The sequence below is a fragment of the Boleophthalmus pectinirostris genome, unplaced genomic scaffold (genome assembly GCF_026225935.1).
Source record: "Boleophthalmus pectinirostris isolate CB_2022bp ecotype Guang Dong unplaced genomic scaffold, ASM2622593v1 HiC_scaffold_13, whole genome shotgun sequence".
In the NCBI taxonomy this organism is placed as follows: Eukaryota; Metazoa; Chordata; class Actinopteri; order Gobiiformes; family Gobiidae; genus Boleophthalmus; species Boleophthalmus pectinirostris.
Genome location: NW_026571036.1, coordinates 13159344 through 13175980, shown reverse-complemented (window position 1 = coordinate 13175980; position 16637 = coordinate 13159344). Strand labels below are relative to the sequence as shown.

Below are 16637 nucleotides of genomic sequence, written 5' to 3'. Positions count from 1 at the left end.
TTAAAAGTGTACTTAAAGTATCACCAGTATTTAATATACATTCGGACAAAGTGACTTGAATTGTTTTTTTTTCTTACATTTTTGCTGAAAGGAGTACATGGAGCAACTGTCCTCACAAAACACCAGATTACAACACATCTTGGACAGACTGGACAATTGCTACAGTGAGATTCCTTTCGACTTATACAGACTTTTGCAAGACGTTCAACTTTCCCTACAAAGAGCAGAGGACAAGGTGAGAAATAAGACTTTGTATTATCTTCTACCAGAATCTGTAATGTCATATGACTAAAATGTGACTGATTTGTTTTTGTTAGGTGACGGAGAGGAGTGCACATGTCGAGAGATTGTCCAGTCGTGTGGAAGAGCTGAGGTCAGGACTGGAGAGAGTGAGAGAGCTACTGAAGTACAGGAGTACAAGTGTCACCGAGGCTCAAAATGCTCTGAAGGTGTGGGGCATTTTTTTTGTACAGTATATAATTCTGTAAAAATGTAATATTATGTCTTCTTTTGTGCAATGTTTAGTAAAGCAGGCAGAGCAAAAACAAATTTCCACTATGTATGTAGCACATTAAAAAAACATATTAGGCTACTAGTCCTAAAACAGTTAAATAAAATATAAGCGACTGTAAAACCAAGATAGCAATGAATAAACAAAATACATTAAAAAACACAAAATAACAGAACTGAAAAATGTTTACAAAATTTTATGTTGCAATTTGGTGTTCTCATTGTTAGTCAGTACTGTGTGAGGCTAAAACAATTTCTAATGTTTAAAAAAATCTTAATTTGAAACAGTGGGTTCAGCTATATGGGTGATCTGGACTGCAGCAGGCATTTAAATTTATTTAAAGGCAATTTTTTTACGCTTTGGATCATTTACCGGTAATTGGACTGTGTGTGTTTTATTATTCTTGATTCGATGTATTGCAAAAGTCTTGGCCACTTTTATAATATCTTAACTTTTAACTCTTTGGACATGTCTAATGCAGATTAAACAGCAGCCTAAAGATCTCTCTCTTAAATCTACAGTCTTTGGTATCTTTCCTTTTGCAGCATGTGTGGGATGAGCTGGACCTGTGGCACGGCCGTCTGATGCTGCTGGAGAGTGAGGTCCAGGATCTGGCTGAGGACCTCCCTGACCAGGCCCACGACCTCATGGACCAGCTGACCGAGCCTCTGCAGTGCTACCAGGACACGGCCCAGATGGTGGAGCAGCACACAGCCTTCGTCAGCAAGGTCAGCATTACTGTTCACACACGTTACCTGAAAAGCACATGTAACAGTATTTTATGATTCTCTAATTTGTACTTAATTTGGTGGGATAATAGGAGTTGTAAATAAAAAAGGTAATTTGTGAAGAAATTTTGTGGAGAGTAGTACGATTTACTGGTCAATCTAAGTTCCTGCCCTCACCCGTGGTCATGGGCTTTGGGTAATGACCAAAAGGACAAGATAATGGATACAAGCGATCCCCAGATAAGCGGAAGAAAATGGATGGATGGATGGTGGAAGTAGAGACTTCTAAACATATTGTTGGTATCACAGTCATCACAATTTAACACACTATTTTGATGGTTTAAACATAATTTAAACAAAATAAAGACTTTCTTATATTTTCATTTGGCCCAGTATACAATATGATTGCTAGATAAGAGTGTAGAATTCCACAGTTTCCAATCAGGAAGTAAAATTTTAAACCTAGAAAATTAAAAACTGGGGAAAAAGTGTGAGTGTGTGTTTTTTGTTTTGTTTTGTTTTTTAGCAAAATCTTTAAAATACTGATCTTAACTGTGTTTCAGTAAAATGGGTAGTTTAACCTGTCATAGGCACTTTAATGCTCCAATATTGTGTTAAGTAAACTTTTTATTGATCTTTTCTGTATTTGAGTTCCCTTTTCTGTGAAGCATTTATCTGTTGGTATCATGTTGCTAATTACTGTGCTGTTAATTTGTTTTGTCAACATCATTCCCTAGTTCATAAAGTATAATATGGAAGTTTTCATAAACAGTTTGGGTCCTAGCAACTGTTGCAGCGTATCTACATTTCATCTCCTTTTTCAGATTCCGGCCTGTATGCGGGAGTTTGAAAACATCTTGTACAGAGCCACCTGCTGGTTGGAAGAGGCAGAGTCCTGGCTCTGTGCTTCGTGTTCTTTCACAACAGCCAAAAGTCTCCAAAACCATGCGAGTTCACTGCAGGTTAGTGGCTTCATCTTACTTTTTTCAGCTACTTGTATGTATTAGGAATTTGACTGGCCAAAGCTCCCCACCTCTCCTGTTATAAAAAAAATTACAATATTTGAAAGAAAATTATGAAATTAGTATAGAAATTCATTCTTCTCCATTGGGAAGGTTTCCTGTTCGTAGCATTCACTGAACATTTAACAAAACACTGATTTTCATGTTTTCTAGCTGCTGTTGGAGGACTCAGAGAGGATCAGAGTTCTTCTTCAGGAGTTCAGGCCGGTCCTGTGTGACGTCAGTGCTGTGTGCGACATCACTTTTCAGGAGCTGAGACTGGAGGACACAGACAGACATGTGCTCAGCATGCAGCAACCCATCCTACAGCCACTAGGGGCACTGCTACAGGCTGCCACAGTAAATACTTCACTGGTTTTATAAGAACTTGTTTTATGCTCACTTTATGTTTGTCTACTGCACTGTTTTATATGTGTAAATCCCATAACTCAGTTGGTTGGCACTGGTAAATTATTGGTGTTATATTTAGTTTTTTCACTCACTCACTTTTACGTTAATTATCCACATTCGGTGATGGAAAGCTACTGTAACTACAGCTGCCCTGGGGCTGATTGAAAGAGACATGGCTGCCTCTCTCCAACCAGCTTCAGTCACAGACAACATTTGTGCACTGATGGTTTTCTTTATTTGAAGGGACAGTCTGGAATTTTGGACGTAAGACCTCATTTCCTAGTGAGCCAGAGTGTTTGAGACGTGTGGAGACACTTTTTAATATATTCCATCCAATCCCTGTATTTGCAGAGATCCTTGATGCTAGGCGAGTGCACGTCAATGGCCATAGTTAGCCTGCCACTAAAAACAGTGTTGCCCACTCCACAAAACACCCAAAGCAAATCTATTATTGCACCAGACTGTCGATGTAAATGTCTGTGTCTATAGAATAATGTTTGAAATAAAACTAAACTTGTATCGCATGAATCGTTGCATGTTGAGGGACTATTTTCTCATATATCAGTCCGCCGGTGCCGTGCTTTCTATCAGGAAGTACAACTCGCTGCTGCTGCTCAGACATAAATCCTTCAAATGCAAGGTTGGTTTTACTTATAAAATGATTCTATTGACACAGACATTCACATCAACAGTCTGGCGTTATAATAGATTTGCTTCGGGTGTTTTGTGGAGTGGGTAAGACTGCTTTTAGTGGCAGGATAACTATGGCCATTGACATGCACTAGCCTAGCACCAGTGACCTCTGCAAATACAAGGACTGGATGGATTATTTAAAAAAGTGTCTCCACACGTGTCCAACACTCTGGCTCAGTAGGAAATGAGGCCCTGTGTCCAAAATTCCAGACTGTCCCTTCAAATTAAAGTAATAGTATGTTATGTAATAGTTACAGTATATCGGACTTTCAGGTGGTGGAGAATTTGGAGGCGGAATTGAAGACCATCGAGAGAAACGTGTTCAAGATGGAAGCAATCTTATCCTTGGAGGAAAATGAATGTACCTCCATTGAGCATCTTCACAACAGACAGGTAAGATAATAGTATATTCATTTATTTACTTATTGAAAAGTAGAACAGCTAATGATGTTGATGGAGACACAGATGTTAGTGACCATTATTTTGCTATTACCACATCACAAAAATCTGATTATCTGCCCATTGCTGATTTAAACACAGCAGGCCTTTCAGCACTAAACACTGATTAATAACATATAACTGAAGTATCCCATGTGACCTTGTTGTTTCATAGCTTTTATTGTATTCCCAGGCCATTGTGTCCAGTGCACAGTCAGCTAAGCAGGTGTTGCTAGACATGCAGAGGGTTAAAGAGGAGCTGGACCTGCCCTGGCACTCCAAGGACAAACTGCTGGTCTGGTCCAAAGCCTCTTCACTGTTACAGCAAATACAAGAGCTGGAGCTACTGTCGCAGAAACAGGCCAACGCACTGGAGGTAAAGTGTAATATCTGATTACTGTAATGAGACCTCTGTTTAGGTTTTAAGATTTCATGAGTTGGGGCCCTGTAAACCATGTGTTAAAGAAAGTAATAGTGTAAGAAGCACTTCTAAGAGAAAATAGTACCACGATTGATTGAGTTATTATGTTTTTGTTAGAACAACAAAAGAAAAAAGGAAATCATCCCAAAGCCCAAGACTTCCGCAGACAGGAAGCAGGTCAAATATTATTGTGTATTGTCTGGGAAATTAAATGTCTCTGTGTCCAGAACTCCAAAATAAATATATTGTGAAACATGCATTAAAACCTTCTAGAAAAATGTATGATTTGTTGCACAATCATAGTATGTACGCTACCGGTCAAAAGTTTTATAACACCACACTTTTTCCAGTTGTTTACTGTTTATTGTGTCATTGCACTCTAAAATGAAAGCATAGAATAAATAAGCAATTTGAGCTGAAAAATAAATCATAGAATCAATGACTAAAACATATTTTAAACTTTTGACTTATCAAAGTAGCTACCATTGGCAGATTTGACAACTGAACACACTCATGGCATTCTTTCTACAATAGAAATATTCTTCAGAAAGTTCTTCCCAAGTCTGTTGCTGAAGTTCCCATAAATGTGTGGCACTTGTAGGTCGCTTCACTCTTCTGTCCAGTTCATCTCAAAACCATCTCGATGGGGCTTAAGTCTGGAGACTGTGCTGGACACTCCATGTTTTCAAGCTTACCATCTTGTTATGTTTTCCTGAGGTAGTTTTGGCAGAACCTGGACTTGCAATTGCAATAAATAATTGGAAAAATTAGGGTGTTTTAAAACTTTTGACCAGTAGTGTATATAGTATGTAGTAGTAGTATGTTAATTACAGACATTGGTATTGTTATGTTGCTTTTAAACATTAACAAATATGAAATGGAAAAATAGAAATTGCATTATACTATATTTTCAACAGCAACATGTGAGAGATGTTTTATTTCCTGCTGCCGTATTTGATCAGTTTCTATTTCATTGTTATTGACTAAAAGTGGGGAGCTTGTTCAGAGGAGGACGAGGATGACGGGCTGTCCTCCTCTGACACACTAACAAACAGCTTGACAGAGGTAAAAATAATCATCATTAATCATGCATGTTACTGGATAGAACAACATCCAATTACAAAACAATTTCCTATGATCTTTGCATGTTGTACCAGATCTCCACAGATGCTACAGCATGTTGTAAGCTTTTCCTCTGTGCCCTCACTCTGTCAGAGGCAGCTGCTAGAAATCTGTTACACCGCAGGACACTGCTCTATTCAGTCTATTCAATCACAGTTCACTTTCTGCATGTTTTTTATATTACATGTTTAATGTGAATGTGCATTTGAGTATTTACACAATCTCTTTTTTAGGATCCAGATGAGATCAGAGCTACAGACCGACCGGCAATGGATGAAGAGAAACAACTAGCAAATTTTGAGGTAATGTTGAGGCCTTTTTTAAACTTTCTTTTACAATTCTGTCTTAAAAGTATAACATTTGCCATAAGCTGTTTATATTAGTGATTGTCTTGAGTAATTAGGTCTGTTTCTTTAGTGATTAACAATATAAAACTAAATGTTATATCTATTGAATTGTAAAAAAAAATAAATAAATAAGTAAAGTCCTCAATAGGATCTGGAACTCATGAATTTATCTGCATGTAATTACAGACTAACTGGAGCCAACTCTTATCAAAACCATTAAAACAACTATATTTTATGTGTATTTTATTAAAATTTTTAGGTGGTGGATGGTTTGCCATTTGAACAAGACACAAGTTTGGACACCACCGAGTCTTGGCTGTTATCCGTCAGGCCTTGGCTTGACACCAGTGCTTCTGAACACATGGAGAGTGATTTAAACTTTGAAAATGCAACGTGTGAGCCGCCAATATCTGCAGACCTTCCTAGGGTTGGAAATCAAACATCTGTTGTCATGGAAACATCTGGGTCTCCGAAACAGGAAGTCCGTGTCTTCGCTTCGACTCAGGCCAGATCTGGGCTCGAAGACACCAGACTGGTCCCCGTGAGACCCATAACTCCTTTTGCTGCCGCCGCTGTCTTTGAGGAGGAGGAAGACGGCCGTCCATCTTCGTCTACAAGTCCCACTAAAGAGCTGGTCAGTAAAAACACTACTGTGGTTGTGTCCTTGAGCAAGAAGCTTCAACCATTTTGTGGGTATATGAAAGAATGTATTAGTTGATAAACAGTGGTGGCCAGAAAGATTGTGTGCCGTAAATGCATTATTTAATTTCACTGTTTATCAACACATAATAAAACAGACACACATAATTGTTAATTTGTTCATTTATTATCAGGGATGCCATTAGCTGCTGCAAGTACAATAAAATAATGCTAATGTTCTTATCATTTGCATATATAGACTACCGGTCAAAAGTTTTAGAACACCCTAATTTTTCTAGTTATTTTTTGCAATTAAAGTCGTGCAAGTCCAATGAATAGCTGAAATGGTACAAATGTAAGTACTGAACAGCCAGAGGTAAAAAAAAAGGTAAAAGATAACAAAACACAAGTCCAAGCTCTGTCAAAACTACCTCAGGAAAAAAGAACAAGATAAGTAAGTTTAAAAACATGGAGTGTCCAACACAGTCTCCAGACTTAAACCCTATTGATTTGGTTTACAGATGAACGGGACAGAAGAGTGATGTTCAGCTGTTATATCTGCCAAAGGTGGACACTTTGATGAGTCAAAAGTTTAGAATACATTTTGGTCTATATGTTGATTCCATGATTTATTTTTCAACTTTAATCGCTTATTTGTTATAGTAAAAAACTGTAAAAAGTGTGGTGTTCTAAAACTTTTGACCAGTAGTGTGAAATATGTATTTTAAAATGTCTTCACTACAAAATGGATTGACTTTCTTTCATTTCAAAATTGAGATTCTTTATGAGGAGGAAATGCAAAAACTTTTTGAATAAATATAATGTTATTTGTGTTACCCAGGACACATCCATTCAGCTGAAACAAACTGCTGCCAGAGAAATACCCTTGAATGAAAGATGCAAAGAAGCCAGTTCTCCAAAGGACATGAGCCGGTAATACTAAAATCTAAATTTCTTTAGGTTTAAGTTCATGTATCAGTTTTCTTGCAGTACACAAATTCACTTGACCATGTGGGGTTTGTAGGTCAAACCTTCGGGAAGAAAATGGCATAGAACAATCATCATGGACTCAGCTGACTGACGAGATCTCCCAGATGCTGTCCAGCCTTGATAAACAGGATTTTCAGGTAACAACAGCATCACATTAATTAAAAAAACAAATATACTGCAAATGTTTTTGGTTTTTTTTTCAACACTGAAACCTAAAAAGTTAATTTTATTTGCTTATTAAGATTTCAGAAGGAGAAAATGTGTCAAGTGTTTCCTGCCTTCAATCAACTCAACAGGCTGTGCTCATGCTCAGACCAATAGTGCGTACAAGATCATAAATTGACATAGCGTAATTCATTTTTAATATTATTCACACATTTTTGTTGTATTTCCAGGTGAATTCGAGTGGTCCTTGTGAGCATGGAGAATTATTTAAGGCTTTGAAACAGGTTTTACTTTCTTTAGACACTCTTAGTAAACTTATGTCAAACTCAATTCAAGATAAAAATGATCCTGAGCTAAAGCTGCTACAGAATGAGGTATGTCTTCCATTTTAAGCTAATAAAATCTTACGTTCCCTATTTTCATTCATGGGACCTTTCTTGATTTTGATGCAGTGTTTAAGAGGAGAACTTGTGACTTTGTATGAATTGTTGAATCAAATTGAAAGAGTGGATAAACAAGAGGTTTCTCAGTGCGTCACCTCCGTCCAACAATGTGTGAGAATGGTCAGTGAGCAGATGCAGACACAAACAGGCCTCACTCAACAACAGCAGGTGACAGTATGATTTTCAATACTTTTTTATATCTAAATTGCGTTATCAGAGTACTAATTATTACATTTATTTACAGGTGTTGTCGAACCATGTTGCCTTTACGGATTACCTTGATCTAAAACAGAATAGCATCTTCAAGAATTCAAAGGAAACTCCAAATTTGCTGGTAAAAAATTGTAATCTATTGACATAACATACACTTTTATTTTAAGCAGGTTGTATTATTAGATTTGATTTAATATAGTCTTTGTTGTTTAACTAACTAAATATATTTCTATATTCTTCAATTTTCCATAGCAGTTTTTAAAGGTCAAAAATATGAAATAAGTAAAACTGGAAATTGTCATACTAGAATGATGCTGTGAGTGACTACAATTTGAATACAATCCAATTCAGTCACACATTTTTTTTTTTTATCATTTATTTTATTTTCACACATTTTATAAACATGACAGTTTCCAAAGTGCTGCACAGACAAATTAATACAATAAAAAAACTGTAAATCATGAATAAAAACAATAAATAAAATCTGTTAAAATGCATAAAGCTAAAAATTATTTTCCAGAGCATGGGGCCGACCACAGAGAAGGCCTTGTCCTTCCTGGTCTATTTACTATAAACTAAAAATATTTAATAAACTTCACTAATCTAGGTTAAATTACAGCGTGTTGAAGTTCTCTCTAGCTATACCTCAGCCCCATAGTTATTGTGAAAAATTGCAGCTGTCATAATATAAAGTATACACTGAATTGGACATTGTTCAAGTGAAATGTTTGAAATTATCTAGTTTACCTATGCCATCTCAGCATCTATAAGGAGACACATCACTTTTTATCTTTACAGGTTATACATTACACGCTAGAAGTTTAATCAAAAAGTAAAAATACATGAGATATCTTCACAAAAAACAACAAAAAAAGACTTGTGTTCTTGACTGTCTCTTTCTGTGGGCAGTGTGTGCTGGTCGGACATCTGAGGCGGTCTCCGGGGGCAGGAGCCGAGCTGAGGCAGGCTTCCCAGTCGATGCTGCAGGGGATGAGAGCTCTGGTGGAAGTGGGTGAGGAGGGCACCACGGAGGGGCAAAAGCTCACCATTCACAGCCAAACTGAACTTCAAGCCGCCCTCCAGAGACTCAAGGTATCTGCTATGACTTTAAAACAGGACTGTGTAGTTATTATTCTTCTAATGTCATTACAAATAACTGACATTTTAGATCATATGGACAATGTAATATTATTGCAGTATCAATTAAGTTTTTCATCTTTATTAATTTCATATTTAGACTTTTTTTCACTGCCTAGAATTAAAATGTGTTTAAAATTTTTGTTTATCCAGTCAGGTTTTGTTCTAAATTGAGAAGATGATGGCAAAAGTTTCTGTATTGGTTTCATATTTATCATAGTTTTTATTTATTTATTTAATTACTTTTTGACACAGTTTGAATATTAAATGAGTAATGATTGATTGAGTATGAATAAAATGATTGTGAACTGGACAATTATGTAAAATTATATTCAAATATTACAATCTTCTTGAGATAAGTAAGCAAGTTAAAGTCTGTCTGTATAGCGCTTTTGACTCTTTTTCTTTTAAATAAATGAAGCCAAAATCTTCTGCCAGGTGCAAATCTGGAAAAAAAAAAAGATGAATTAATTAAAACTGTAACATTTACATAATATGCAAATTACTGCCCTTAATTACACTTAATGCACTTAATGACACTTAATAGAAGACAAATCATTGTTTTTGTTAGAAATTTAAAAAGAGAAATGTCAGAGCAACACAACACCAAGATAATAACAATTAATTTTATGAATTTTCCTTTCAGTTAATTTCAAAAACCATTCATATATCCTCTCATTTTTTTATATTGCTCTATATTGTGTGTTATGTTGATTTAGAAGCTCCAGGAGGTCCTTGTGTCCCAGTTGACTTTCACACAACATCTTTTCCAACAAGAAGCCCTGAAGTGTCATGAGGATGAGTGGGCACAGCTGCAAGTCAGGGCCAGAGCTCTGCAGCAACAGGCTTTGGACCAACTTGTAACTTTTCAGTGGAATCTGCAGGTTTGTAACATTGTGCCATAGCTGAAGGCCATTGGAATCTTACATGTAAATATTTCTGGTTTAGTTTTGGTCAGTGCGGGTATCAAAAGACTGTTTTTTTGTTGTGCCGCAGGAGTGGACACAGTGGGAGGATAATTGTGGTCAGCTGGGAAGGCTTCTGGATGAGAGTGAGGACTTTCTGAGCAGAGAGGAGCTGAATGGGAGCGATGCAGAGGAGATGATACAACAGTGGATGCAACAGTGCCAGGTACGTGAATTCAAATGTATGCAAATATGGCCTTTTGGTTTTAAATGGTACTGACTAAACATCTTGGTGCATGGTAAATTCTGTGGTTGTATTTTTTGCAATGGAGTTGCTGATAATTTATATACTGTCTACAAAGCTGCTTTAAAACCTCTCATAGAATTGCATTGTTGACTTGTTGACGCATTGCTGCACGTGAACATTAAAAATTTTACACATATCAGCCTACTTTCTATGTTCTATTTCTTAATTCTCCATTGAAATGAATGGGATTCCCGCTTAACCAGTAGTGCCACTGCAATAAAAGAGCAAATTTGTAGCATTTAAAGCCAAAAGAGAGCAGGATGAAATAAGATCAATAGCAAAATACAACCATGTCTAGAATTTGACTCATCATTTTCATAATGGCTGGCATGGTGACTGAAGGATGAGCCAACTGTATGAGTTCATGGGAGTAATTGTACGCCAATGGTTAATTATGTTAAATTATAATACTTATTCAAGAGATTAATGTCTATTTTATTATTGCAAAATTAATAACTGAACTCATGTCTTTATTACAATTAAAATATAATAATAACATGGTTGAAGGGACTTTTCATAAATGACTCACTCAAATAAAACTATTACCAATTGTCGTAGTAGTAGTTTCCACTTCTTTATCATATTCTGTCTAATAATAAACTTTTTGACATATTAAATCATTCCTTTGACTTTGGTTAATATATTGTTGCCCCTTTTATATCTTTTCAGGAAATGTTGTCCAAGCTGGATAAGAGCAGAGCCACACTGGGCCTGTTCCTAGATCAAGGTGAAAACTTGCAGATTGCCTCGGTCCGACAGAAAGGGGGCGCTCTGGAGCTGCAGTGGAGAGACGTCTACAGACGAACTGAAGGAGCCATCAATCGCTGCAGAGACATGCAGGAGCACTGGGCCAGGTGGGACAGGCCTTGGAATGTCTTCATAAAACCAAAGAAATCCCTGACAACTGATTTACAGTCAGATCTGGCAACACTTATTTTTGATGAATTACAATGTACTGTTGAAAAGTCTTGGATAACCGGTAATGATTCTAGTCTTGTTATTAAGGGAATTGCCAAAGGTTTAATATATTTGGGTTGTCATGTGTTTAATAATGTTACATAATCTTTCCTGAATTTACTCAATAGACCAAATTATTAATCATTTTGAAGTCATACTGGTTTCTAGTGTAGATTTGATATTCTTCATGACAGAATAGCTGTGTTTTATTCTACAGTTTCCAGACAGACGTGGCATCACTTAACAAGTGGCTGCATGGTGCCAAGGAACAAGTCCAGACATTTACAGACCTCGCTGCGACCTCTGACCTCAAACTAGAGTGTGTTCACAACAGTTTGATCACGATGTTGGTAAGCGCCTCTTGCTATAAAACATCAGCACATAACAAAAAATACCCATGTTACCTTGTCGATGCTTGATCTTGTTTGATACAAGATAAGTTACGTAGGTTTGGGCTTGGTTAGTGCATGGATAGGAGAGGCTTGGTGCCACTGTAGGGCAGTAGTGAGTTGTAATTTTGTTCTTAGGCAAGACACTTCACCCTAGTGTGATAAACAGTGTGAGAGTGAGTGTTGGTTGTTGGGGGGGGGCATGGTGCAGATTGACAGACTTGATTCCATCAGTCTACCCAATGACAGCTTTGGCTACAGTACGAGCTGACCACCACCAAGTATGGAGTGAATGAATAATGCACCAACTGTAAAGCGACATTAAGGGAATAGACAAGCTCTATAAGACAAAATAATTATTATTCTTATTAAAAGTGAGTTTGGTAGAAATGTCAAATGTGTTTGCCATGTAATACAATATCAGATTTAACTGTAAGATAGGAACTTGACTAACTCTGACTTAATAACAAAAAATTATGATTTTCTCTCAGGACCTCTCTATTGAGGTTGGCTCCATGTCTGCCCTGAAAGCGTCTGTCTGCAGAAGGTCCTGCCCCAGCCCCAGACAGAGAGAGCAACTCACCAACCTGGAGACCCAGTGGAGCCAGCTCACCTCTGCCCTCTGCAAGACCCAAGAGCAACTGCAACAGGTCTCATATACACCACACTATATCATATTTTTACACAAACACACACACTGTATATGTATCCTAGTATTACTCGCTTTTCTGCCTGAAAATACATTTTTATGGATGGTCATATTAACTTTTATAATGCTGTCTTTCTCATGGTTCTTCAACTTTTTATAGACATAGACAGATCACACCAGAAGTCTCATTTTAAAAACAAATTGTTGATTTTTATTACCACTTAAAACAATGCTATAAATAATGCCTTCTCAATTTATTACTCTAATTACTGTTCATTTCTTGTGCATTAGCATCTGCTGAAAAGATGGCCACCTGATGACATGCTGTCTGCCCTTGAGGACTGGCTTGAGAAGAAACAAACACATTTTAATGAGGCGAAAGAAAAGAACTGTCTGCACAAACTCAAGGTCACTGCCATCAACAATGTTATCTGGTTTGAGTTTAATACAGTATCTGTTACAAGGGAGAGATTTATAGACTCACAAAAATTCATACGCACTGCAGATGAATAGGACTGTTTTTGAAGTTACCTACTGGTATATTGCATGTTTTTAATCTTGTAAAATCACCAAATGATAAAATTTAAGGGTTGCACATAAAACTTGCGCATAAAATGTATTCAATCATTTTCAAAACAATATCTTAACATTAATTAAAGCCAGGTATATTTTTGTTTTAAGTTGCAATGAAATAACTATTATTAAGTTTATCCATAACTTGACATAAACACCTAATAAAAAAAATTTCAGCTACATAATGTAAAAAATGGTGACTCAAATAATTACTCTAGTAAAAAAAACAAAAAAAAACATTTGGAATAACTACTTATTGATTAACGGTTTGGTCATAAAATGTATTTAAAATGTGATTTCAGATTTATTTAAAGTCAATGAGGTCAGACAGACCAAAACTTCCAGAAATATACTCAAGTAAAGTAGAAGTAACCCAAGTAAAGTAGAAGTATACTATGGTGTCAGAAGACTAGTCTGAAAAGTATAATTTTGTTTTGTTTTTTTTCAAAAAGTTACTCAAGTAAATGTAACTGAGTATTACCCACCTCTGATGAGCAATATATATCAAACATTTCCAACAGTGGATATATGCAGCTTAATTTAACACTGTAGTATATAACTGATTAGCCTCTTTGTTGCTCCTTCCTTATCTTTCAGGGGTTAAAGAGCGGACTGGAACAAGGGCAGCTGCTCCTGGACGTTCTGTGCCAGTCGGGGCCTCCTCTTCTGGGAGATGAAGCCATAACTCTCCGCTCTGAAAGGACAATGCTGGCAGAGAAACTAGGTGCCCTCAGACTTCACTGGGTCGAGCTAAAGGGGGAGCTAGAGATCCAGGTCTGTGACTCATCTTGAAATTGTACAGTGCAGTTAAAGGTGCTGTGCCTGATTGATTTTTACTGGTTTAAAAAATGTAAAAAAAACAAAAAAGAAAAACTGAACTTTTAAATGGTTTGCAGCAGTTCAGAGTTTTTCCTCACTTACCTCGTGCATTCTAAGCTTCCTAATTATTCACCTTGATGAGTTTATAAGCGCTTTTGATAACTTTCATTGACCAGAGGGGGGTTTGCTGGTAGTTATAACAACAACTAGCATGCTAACCACACATTTCCTGATTATCAGACAATGAAATGCTTTATAATTAGAGGGAGAGGATACACAGTGGACTTTAAGAGCTTTTTATACAGTATATCTGTACTGGTGCAAGATGAATTTTGCTGAAATACATGGGAAAATGGGTACTGACCTTTAAGCCCATTTTCATATTATTTATAAGTACTTGAAAAATTACATGTAAATAGTAGGTTCTAAATTTTAGCTATCATTAAGCACCAATTGATATGCACTTATTTCTTTGTATGCCCACCACAGCTCTTTGTATAGTGTTTGACGTACTATTTTCCACTTGTGATTTGTATTTCTTTTCTTTTTGGCTTGCTTTTTTTTAGATTAATGGGGCAGAGCACATGCATCAAATTCAGGCTCAAAAACAAAGGAAGTTGCAGCATCTTCAAAATTTTATTAACCAAAAGAAGACGAAACTAGATCATTTAAGGCAACTTTGCGGTGAGGTTTTGGCTCGGAGGATACCGCTGGAGTGGGAGGTGAAGTAATGAGTCACAGGTGGTTGTTTGTACAGTTTTTTTCTTTTGTTCTAAAATCTGAAATTTGTTTCAGGGTCATGTGGAAAATGTGAAGGACATTACAGCAGATGTGGAGAAACTGAAAGACACATGTTTGAATGTAGAAAATGAAATGAAAGATAATACTGGAGATGCGGTGTTTTTGGAGCAAGTAGAGGTGCTGAGGTGCAACTGTGAAGACATTATTCAACAGGTATTTTTTTTATTTTTATTTTTTTAATTTTTACTAAGCATCTATTCATTTTTATTTTAAGATTTTGTGAAAAATAGATACAAATTACTATAATATATTTTGTATATAAGACCCATTGCTCATTGTATCCATCAGTACAATTATTTTTAATAAATTATTCTAGCACTGTTTTATTCAAATTTTACATATGATTTTAACTCATATCCCACTATTTTCTGTTTAGATTATACAGAATTAGAAACATCCAACAAGACAATGCACTTTTGTCAAACTTGTATTAGTAATCAAGCAAATCAAGAAGTCATACTCCAATGTTATTTATTTGAATACAGGATGAGAATAGGACACATTTTGATCAAATCATGATAAAAAATGTTTACAAATCACATTTTAAATTCTACTATATAGTGTCTATATAGTCTATATTCATGAACCTTATTAAGTAAGTTTTTATTTATATAGCACTTTTCACAGACATGTCACAAAGACGCTTTACAGAGCATTATTCAGTATTGTTCACTCACTCCTTGCCCGGTGATGGTAAGCTACCATTGTAGCCACAGCTGCCCTGGGGCACACTGACAGAAGTGTGGCTGCCATGCCAATCAGCGCCATCGGTCCCTCCGACCACCACCATCACTCACACACACACCAATTTAATACAAGGCAATGTGGGTGAAGTGCCTTGCCTAAGGACACAACGACAGTTATTGTGACTGGCGCCCCACTGTGGCACCTGATTTTCCCAGTGGTCTCCCATCCAAGTACTAACCAGGCCCAGTCCTGCTTAGCTTCTGAGATCTGATCAGGCTTTTACAAACCAGCATGGCCACTATAATCAAAGAATACACAATTTTAAGATGAAAATAAGAAATTGGATTAATATTTTTGCCCTATCACCCAGCCTTACTCAAATATTGTGAATTCACTAAATACAGTTTTCTGTTTTGCAGATGGAAACTTTACATCCCTCCATACAGCAAACCGTAGACAAGTGGAGTTATTTCAGAAAACGCTTGAATGAAATTTCCCTTTACACCGTGAGACTACACTGCTCCCTACAACAGCTCCACGCTCCAGTCTTCTCCTTACAAGGGACAGAAAAGAAGCTTCTTCTCCTCCAGGTACAGCAAAAACTAAAGAAAGTCCCTCTAAAGATCCCCTTGTCACCACCACCCACTCCAATATTTCCAGCAGAGGGTATAAAGCTTTTAAGCCCAGTGTGACAAAAAGCTGATATTTGGCACTTGACACTTAACATTGACAGGTTGAGTAAAGCTGTGTGGGGCTTTTTCAAGTACTCAGTCAGCGTTAAAATCAAACGCCAAAAGTGTACTTGTGAAATTTCAATTTTTTTTTTTTTTTTTTTACTATTCTTTGCTTTTAGGAATTCCAATTGACAACAAATAAGTACGAAGACCTATGGAATGAGCTGGAAAAATCTTGCCAGGATCTTGTGAAGAGTGATCTAGTAGCAGCTGATGTTTTAAAGGAAGAAATGGAAAGAGAACATCGGAGGTCAGTAATCATCACATAAAAATTATCATTTCTAAAAAGTGTTTTTTCCCCACCAAACACCACTTATATATTTGGCTTTTGAAGTGTCACCAGATCTAAACAATGCCTCTAAAATGAATTGGGAAAATATATAGGATGACATGATTTAAGTATTTCTATAAGGACCAACCCAAAAAATTGCATAAATGTGGATTAAATTCAGTACATACTCCTTGGCCTGTCACGATAACAAATTTCAAAGCACGATATATTGTTACAGTGAAATATTGTGATAAACAATAATACTGAAAACACTTCATGCCACTGT

The 16637-nt window shown here is 36.6% G+C and overlaps 1 protein-coding gene across 1 annotated transcript in view; it reads left to right on the top strand.

Moving 5' to 3' along the window:
• The window catches only part of LOC110175306 (nesprin-2), a 96436-nt gene that overhangs the window by 37933 nt on the left and 41866 nt on the right, over positions 1 to 16637 (top strand). Inside the window, exons 39-66 of the mRNA XM_055149634.1 lie at positions 92 to 235; positions 318 to 449; positions 1057 to 1239; positions 2064 to 2201; positions 2415 to 2600; positions 3618 to 3737; positions 3976 to 4158; positions 4321 to 4380; positions 5559 to 5627; positions 5932 to 6306; positions 7153 to 7244; positions 7336 to 7438; positions 7544 to 7621; positions 7697 to 7840; positions 7919 to 8077; positions 8154 to 8243; positions 9032 to 9214; positions 9979 to 10143; positions 10256 to 10390; positions 11141 to 11325; positions 11646 to 11778; positions 12309 to 12467; positions 12758 to 12874; positions 13637 to 13813; positions 14425 to 14580; positions 14654 to 14812; positions 15766 to 15936; positions 16200 to 16330. Coding sequence (XP_055005609.1) covers positions 92 to 235; positions 318 to 449; positions 1057 to 1239; positions 2064 to 2201; positions 2415 to 2600; positions 3618 to 3737; positions 3976 to 4158; positions 4321 to 4380; positions 5559 to 5627; positions 5932 to 6306; positions 7153 to 7244; positions 7336 to 7438; positions 7544 to 7621; positions 7697 to 7840; positions 7919 to 8077; positions 8154 to 8243; positions 9032 to 9214; positions 9979 to 10143; positions 10256 to 10390; positions 11141 to 11325; positions 11646 to 11778; positions 12309 to 12467; positions 12758 to 12874; positions 13637 to 13813; positions 14425 to 14580; positions 14654 to 14812; positions 15766 to 15936; positions 16200 to 16330 — 4127 coding nt within the window. The remainder of the gene's footprint in view (positions 1 to 91; positions 236 to 317; positions 450 to 1056; positions 1240 to 2063; positions 2202 to 2414; positions 2601 to 3617; positions 3738 to 3975; positions 4159 to 4320; positions 4381 to 5558; positions 5628 to 5931; positions 6307 to 7152; positions 7245 to 7335; positions 7439 to 7543; positions 7622 to 7696; positions 7841 to 7918; positions 8078 to 8153; positions 8244 to 9031; positions 9215 to 9978; positions 10144 to 10255; positions 10391 to 11140; positions 11326 to 11645; positions 11779 to 12308; positions 12468 to 12757; positions 12875 to 13636; positions 13814 to 14424; positions 14581 to 14653; positions 14813 to 15765; positions 15937 to 16199; positions 16331 to 16637) is intronic.